Source organism: Perca fluviatilis, chromosome 13 (genome assembly GCF_010015445.1).
Source record: "Perca fluviatilis chromosome 13, GENO_Pfluv_1.0, whole genome shotgun sequence".
NCBI classification, from domain to species: Eukaryota; Metazoa; Chordata; class Actinopteri; order Perciformes; family Percidae; genus Perca; species Perca fluviatilis.
This window is the reverse complement of record NC_053124.1, coordinates 21096074-21103387: the sequence shown is the minus strand read 5'-3', so window position 1 is coordinate 21103387 and position 7314 is coordinate 21096074. Positions and strand designations below refer to the sequence as shown.

The window sequence follows — 7314 nt, the reverse complement described above, 5'->3', positions numbered from 1 at the left end:
ACAAGTCTGAGAAACTGCTGCATCCACTCACCAGCCAAACCAACGACTTGCCATGCTTTCTGCATGATGTAACTGCGCAAAGTAACTGCACTGACCAGAAATTAGGGTATGGGTTGCCACTGTGATAATCTAACGCAGTTAGATTATTTGTGACACATCATTTTTTTGTCACTGCCTGGCAACAAAGTTAGTTGCTTCTACAGCTGGAGATCCGGCAAGCCTGGTCTTCCGGTAAATCAGCACTCGTGGTTAACCAGCGAGGAAAAAAAGATTTCGCCACCTCCCTCATATATCACAGATAAATGTGCAGCTGAGGGAAGCTTAAAGAAGACTGGGTTATCCTTTTGATAGAAACCGATAAAACTGGATATTCATAGATACAAAGGGCTATTTTAAGATCATCTAAACACATTTAAAGACAACACCATTTAGCCAAGATTTAAAAAAAATACTGAGGTACTGTTCACTTTAATTTCAGTACATTTCAACTCCCTACATGATGGTCTAAATGTTGTTTCAAAGCCTTCTCCACACTTATATAAACTGATTTTAATCAGTTTTATGTAACTACAGATATACTTGAATAGCATGTATTTTAAACATAATTGCTTACTTTCAATTATTCTTAATAATAAAGCTAATTCTCCTTTACTTTTAACTTTGCACTACCATGCACATGGGGGATGGGTCTAAAGGAAAAAGACATGAGATTTAATTCTAAAATGCATTGAAAATAACTTTCTTTGATTGGGTTACTACTAGGATTGATTTTGTGAGAATTCCCTGACTCAATATGTCACTTATAGGAGATTTATGCACCAAACTATGCATGATGTGGCTGAAAGTATGAGAAATTATTGTAACGATTTTGCTTTGAACTTTGTTTTCTTAATATCATACAGATGAACTTGATCATAAATTCATGACCAAATGTCTTCCTATGTGAGATCATAGTCGAAACATGTAAAACCTGTACCATATCACAGGAATAACATGCAGTGCCAGTGTATAAAGTCAAATGAGGTGAGAGAGAACTTTGTTGAAACTAGCCAGTTTGTGTAGTCTCCTCCCAAGCCATTTCCTTCTGCTCAGTTTCCCAGACACGTAGGAAAGAGAGACACATTTGTCTAAAGGCTTTGAGTTTTGGAGAGCAACATGTCTGGGCTTCTGTTAAATAATAGGACTATTTTCAGCCTTATGAATGACCACAACAGGCTGCAACTATTACCATTAGCAACCCTGCCAATACCAAGAATAAGGTTCATTTTCCAATCATGCAGACTCTACACTAGTGTATGAGGCATTCTACAATTTAATGGCCCGATTTATTCCCTCGGAGACAAAATCTACTGTGAACTAGCAGTCATGGCTGTTCAAATGATGGCTTTTTGATACAAGCTTACTTGACAATGTTAAGTTTTCTTAGCATTAATATTGTTTCATTCCTGCTCTGTAAATATATTTGAAGTATTTGCCTGGTGTGGGGAAAACTGGATTTTCTCTGCCCAAATTGCTGCATGTTGATGCTGATATATCAAAGCCAAATCTTTAAGTTGGGAAACATTGTGGTTTAATACTATTGTTGTTTGAGAATATTAAGTTCCTCTACCGAGTAGAGTGAACCTCCAGAATAGAAGCAGTTATACATAAAAAAATTAGTTTATGTGGTCTTGCATTGCCAGACCTATCTCCACCGTGCTGGAGTATGGTCTGGCTACACCGCTATCTATTCTGGGATAGAGTAAAAAAATGCTTTGGCTTGTTTGTATTTCTTTAAACCAATCACAGCCGTGCTGGGTGGCGCTGATAGAGGAAATAGAGGAAACATCCGGCACAATTTCAGGCTTTTTCCCAGCAATGTACATCTGTTGAGTCAGACTAGTTTACGTATGACATTTATTCACAATTACAAAGAAAGAAACAAAATTCTAATTCTGCTGTAATTAGAGAACACTTGAAACTGTACCCATTCAGGGCCGTTTCACCTCCTCATATTTCCTTAATAATAACATGTATGTTGCACCAGTATTTTACAGTCCATAAGCCTTACTCATGTCATCCTCATAGTTCTTCTGCTCGACTTTCACCAAAAATGTTGTATTCAGAGTCCCTGTGAAAACTGGATAGCACAATGGGTCCTGAGTGTCTCTGATTTTTCTTGTCAGTACCAGTAGGACCTTCGGGGCCTTCTTTTCTCCTGGATGCCCAATTTCTCCATGACTTCCTCCTCCAGGGTTTTAAGAGACGGTAGGTAGGTTTTTTCTAAAGTGTCTTCTGGACTGGTGTCTTTCGGACCATCTGTAAAAGCAGAAAGAAAACAAAACAGTCACATGCAAAAATCTATTCAACTTGAAAAGCATAAGAATAAGAAGGCATGAATTTGAGCTTTTGTGTGCTTTCAGATGAGCAGTACAAACTAGCTTGTTTTGAGCACACCCCAGACTTTAGGGAGTACAATCAAGTTGGAAGGTTGTTCAGCATTGGTAAAGGTTTACTTTTTCTATTTGTATTCTAGTTTAGAAAGAAATGTGTTTCTTCCACTATACAACAATCCAACTGCATCACTCCGAGACCCTTTTTTTTTTTTAACTCTGCAAATGGTGGAAAAATTAATTACAAGACAGTTTTATGTGCTGACTCTTAGCTACACATGGAATAAACTAGTTACTGAAAGAATCCCCCCACCTTTCCACTGCTGTGGTACAATGCCATCTCGTCTCTCTACAATAGGTTTCGGGATGATTCGACCAGTCCTGAGAGACACTCGGACTCTCTCACCCTCCTCTGTGAATTTCCACTCCACATCAGTTGGCTTCCTGGAAGATCAATATCAGCATGTCATAATTAATCTGTTATGAAACCAATACAGTAAACAACCCTGGACTATTTTAGATAACTGAAAGCAGTGTAGAGATGTTATTTTTCAGCACTTATCTTGATGATAGTGTAAAGAAATAACATGCAGGAACTACAGCACACAACTGTTACAGATGCACAATGACATCATTCAAAGCCCCACAAATATCAACAATAACATGTAAAATGTGTGTACACAGATTCTTTTCTTTGCTAATTTGGCAAAAAGGTTGATAGTCTCCCAAACAGAATTTTTTTCTGTTGGTAACACTTTTATTTATTACAATTCATTCAGAATAACACCAGGAATTGGAGCTTTTTAGCACAACTTCAGCACATGCTACTTAGGACTCCAGATAAAAATAATGCAAGACCATCTAGAAAAAGGATTACAACTCATTTTGACTGCTAATCTGTGGTTCAGCTAGTGTTAACGTCCTGAGGTGGGTATGCACTTGCATAGGCACACTTTTTTTCTTGTGTCTAGCGAGGTTTACTGTACCTGTCTGAAGGGTCAATGAGTGCAACATCGTGGAGCAGGATGGGAGCTTCACTGGCAATGTAGGTCCCACGGTAATCCCCAGTTTTTCCAATATACCTATAATGCTAAGACAAAAAACAACAGTTCCAACTCTAAAAACCGGGTGGTGGCCAAATGGATTTTTATGGTGCACTTTGCCAGATTGTTTCTCCTTGAAGTTCTACTAGACAGCTGTCTCCATCTGGTGGAGCGAAAAAATAAATTCACAGTGTATGACACTGCTACGATAGTAATTAACACAAAAACTTTACTGTTAATTTCACTTTTTGGTGAAAGAAGATGATTCACAAGCCATTTCTGTATCCAAAATTGCTTAAATGCATAATAAAGCATCAGCACTCTGTGTAGAGAGAACAGCAAGAGACCAACTTCTTATCCTCTCATAAGCACCACCAATTATACTGCGATACACTAAACAGCTTCCAGTTTCCTCTGGGAAACAAATGACAGTAGATCCTTACTGTGTTCAGGCCCTCCAGCATAACCCAGTTTCTGTGTCTGAAGACTTGGATCACTTTTCCGTGCTTCCCTTTGTCCTTCCCTTTGAGAATCTCGACCTGAGAAATGAATGAAACGCAGATACTTAAGTCTTCGTAGTACCAGTTAATTTTGTCAATTCAAGTTTTGCCAACAACGTTTAAAGGCTCTAACACACCAACCCGATTATCGGCCGTTGGACAGTCTGGCGAGGTCGGTGACTCGAGTCTGTTCGGTGTGTTCCATGCCATCGTCAGTCGGAGGAGCCGTCGGCATCCATTTTGGCCGATTTGACTTGTTAGATCGGCCAGTGGGCAGTCGGACTCAATGACCAATCTGATTGGTGGAGTGCTAGCCCTTGAACAGCGAAGAAGCACTGAGAGCTGACAACGCCAGTATCTTCTTATGAATGATCAGTCCGACTGCCTTTTCTGCCGATGGATTGGTGTGTCAGAGCCTTAAGAGTGTCACCCACAAGATTTTCTTGGAGTAATTGCTCCATTTTTTTTTTATTACTTTAATATTTGTAGCTACAATATTTCTTGCATGAGTTGTGTTATCACTGGCGGAAGAAATCTATACATCTTAAGTAAAAATTGTAATTCCTCATTAAAATGTAAAGATGGCTCAGAATTTAAAATGTAACTAATGTAACTAAAGTAAATGAGTGTGAGCTTGGAAGTGAACTTCTTGTGCTCATTCGTCTAAAAAAATAGTTCCTTCTTTAAAGAGATTTAAAGGTCCCATGGCATGAAAATTTCACTTTATGAGGTTTTTTAACATTAATATGAGTTCCCCCAGCCTGCCTATGGTCCCCCAGTGGCTAGAAATGGCGATAGGTGTAAACCGAACCCTGGGTATCCTGCTCTGCCTTTGAGAAAATGAAAGCTCAGATGGGCCAATCTGGACTATGGCTCCTTATGAGCAAGGTTACCTCCCCTTTCTCTGCTTTGCCCGCCCAGAGAATTTGGCCCACCCATGAGAAAGAGACATCATGGCTTTCAAACGAGATGACAGAAGAAATGACATTCTAAGGAAAGTTCATTGTGGGACTGGCTCTAGTGGCTGTAATTCTGCACCAAGGCTGAATTTCAGGAAAGAGACTTCAGATACAATATATATATATATATATATATAAAAAGCATCATGTCATGGGACCTTTAGTAAGTATGTTCTTCTGACCTCTGCATTGTAACTGATGTCCTGTCCTGTTAGAATTGTTCTGAGTTACAAAGGTTCTCACAACTGTACAGAACTTGATACTTGGACTGAGGTGAGACTTCACAAAAAGAAGTCACAAGAAGTCAGGACTTGAGACTTGTACAGAACTTACATGAGACTTGACCATCTAAAGACTTAACTTTAAAGTAGAAGGCAAACACATTTAAGTTTAAGTTTTTACCTTGTAAAATCACAACAGGACTGGCAAATTCACACACATTGAATATTTAATTATAAGGACTTGCTACTGACTTGCAGTTTGCTTATTAAGTATTGGGACTTGACTTAAGTTAAGTTACCCACCGTGTCCCCTCGAAGCACAGACCAGTCCTCTGGTGCTATCGGCTCCACAAACACCTTTCTCCTCTTCTTCCCCGGAGGGTTCAGCCTCTTAGCAGCAGGCGTCCACGGTCTGTTGGTACCAAAGCGGTAATCTTTGGGTATAACCACCCTGGCTGCCATAGACAGGAGAGCGGTCAACCTCATTGTGCTGCAGGGACAAAACATTAATCAAGGCTAGTACATTATTAAAAGGTGTCCAGTCTCAACTGGAACACTCTCAACACAAGCTATGCTAACGTTAGCTTGCTGATAAGCTATCATCAACGTTGTGTTACAGCGCCTAAACATACGCCACTATTATTTTTTTTTTTAACACACTAAACTATTATATAAGACTGCTACCTACCTTATCAAAGCGTTGTAGTGTTATAACAAAAACAAGTATAACATGCAGAAAGCTCTTACCCTCTGTTGTTCTGTTGTGTCAATGTCACATGTAGAAGGACTGGCACCAACTATCACCAGTAGGCAGCGCCTCCTAGTGGGCAGGAGGGTAAGACCTGACTGTACGCATGCGCAGGAGACAAATAATGCATCTGCAGCAGCTGAAATTGACTTGTGGGCAGGATGCAGGCCACTGAAAGCAAGATGACAGTGTACTTCAGCTTTGCGCTTCAGTGTAGTTTATTGGAAGTCTGCATCTCATCTCACAGTCAAAATTAAATAATACGGATATGTGAAACAAATTGCACAGACAAAGGAAAATCTCTCCAAGGTTGAACATATTTTGGAATTGGACTTAATTGAAATTATACAATTGTTTTTGCTCAGTTTTTCACAATAGTGCCATTGTGCAAAGTACAAAACACTAAATCACATGTTCCCTCCTCAGCATACATCCACCTTATATCAGCACAAATGTCATTGCTTATTAGTGCACATCACGTAATCAATGAAGAATGTGTTTACAGGCTTTATGTATTCTTAATTCAACAAGCAGCATTGCAATGAAGGAAAAAATGGGAAATAATTGCAATTTTCTTTTTCAAAAAAATCCTGTTCATATGTATTCAATGTCTGTTTCAGAATAGTAAATTGTGGTTAAATGTTATATCCTTACGAGCATTACGGTATACTATAGCTTACTGTATATGTACTGTGACTTACTTTACGTACATACATTTCCAAGTGATATAATATAGTAATATGTAAGCTTTGAATAAAAACAACCACTTTGTGGTCAATGCAAAACAGACTAATTCACAATCATCATTTTGCCTGGTATGAATGTAGGATATGGCCTACTGTAACAAAGTCTGACAAAGTCATAAATACTTACAATACTACAGCATATTCAGGAAATAAGTTTTCAAGTCATTCTCACTCATTCTATAATGTGTGAATTGACCATTGCCTACTCTGTGTTGACAGCATAATTTAATAATAACCATTTTCTTTTCAAATGCAACCAAGATGTGTCATTTGCAACATTATGAACACAAAATGTTAAAGGTGACATAGCTGTATTTTGTAAAAACGCAGAGATTCATTTTATTACAAATGTAATGGGGTTTAAAAAACCCATGGTTTCTATCTAAAATTCTTTTATTGCTATGAGATTATTACAGAAAAACATAACTACACAATTAAATGTTACAAAATTAGTTATTTTTACCGTTACTATTTTTGTTATGGTAAATAAAATGGAAATATATTTTGATCAACAACAAAAAAATCTCATGCTCATTTGCAATTTTATTGTGATTTATTTTCAAATGTGTTCACGCAAACTATTTACAAAACTCAATAAGTTTAACAAATAGTTCATATTCATAGAACCCATATACCACAAACAACACGTAAGCACTCTGAAGCAGTCATTAATCTTTTCAACCCAAGGTACCAGCTCCCACAGAGAACTTTTACAAATCAAAACG

At 38.2% G+C, this 7314-nt stretch overlaps 1 protein-coding gene across 2 annotated transcripts; it reads right to left on the bottom strand.

The window, feature by feature from the left end:
* Positions 1-1879: 1879 nt before the first annotated feature.
* On the bottom strand, positions 1880-5972 carry mrpl24 (mitochondrial ribosomal protein L24). Of its 2 annotated transcripts, none has more exons than XM_039821072.1 (6): positions 5843-5972; positions 5399-5585; positions 3859-3954; positions 3359-3462; positions 2686-2816; positions 1880-2298 (listed from the first exon to the last, which is right to left on the bottom strand). In XM_039821072.1, exons 2-6 carry the CDS (start codon positions 5579-5581, stop codon positions 2162-2164), a joined length of 651 nt encoding a protein of 216 aa, XP_039677006.1. In that variant the 5' UTR covers positions 5582-5585; positions 5843-5972; the 3' UTR covers positions 1880-2161. The 2 variants fall into 2 exon arrangements, with proteins under 2 accessions (XP_039677006.1, XP_039677007.1); XM_039821073.1 differs by having other exon boundaries at positions 5784-5864.
* Between the last annotated feature and the right edge of the window lie 1342 nt (positions 5973-7314).

What these genes read in the sequence shown, in the direction of transcription:
- mrpl24 (XM_039821072.1), bottom strand. Translation starts at nt 5,581, where the DNA reads ATGAGGTTGACCGCTCTCCTGTCTATGGCAGCCAGGGTGGTTATACCC. An exon ending in TGCTGGAGGGCCTGAACACA is followed by an intron (nt 3,463 to 3,858) that starts GTAAGGATCTAC and finishes TTTTTGTCTTAG; the next exon opens with CATTATAGGTATATTGGAAA. An exon ending in TGTACCACAGCAGTGGAAAG is followed by an intron (nt 2,299 to 2,685) that starts GTGGGGGGATTC and finishes CTGCTTTTACAG; the next exon opens with ATGGTCCGAAAGACACCAGT.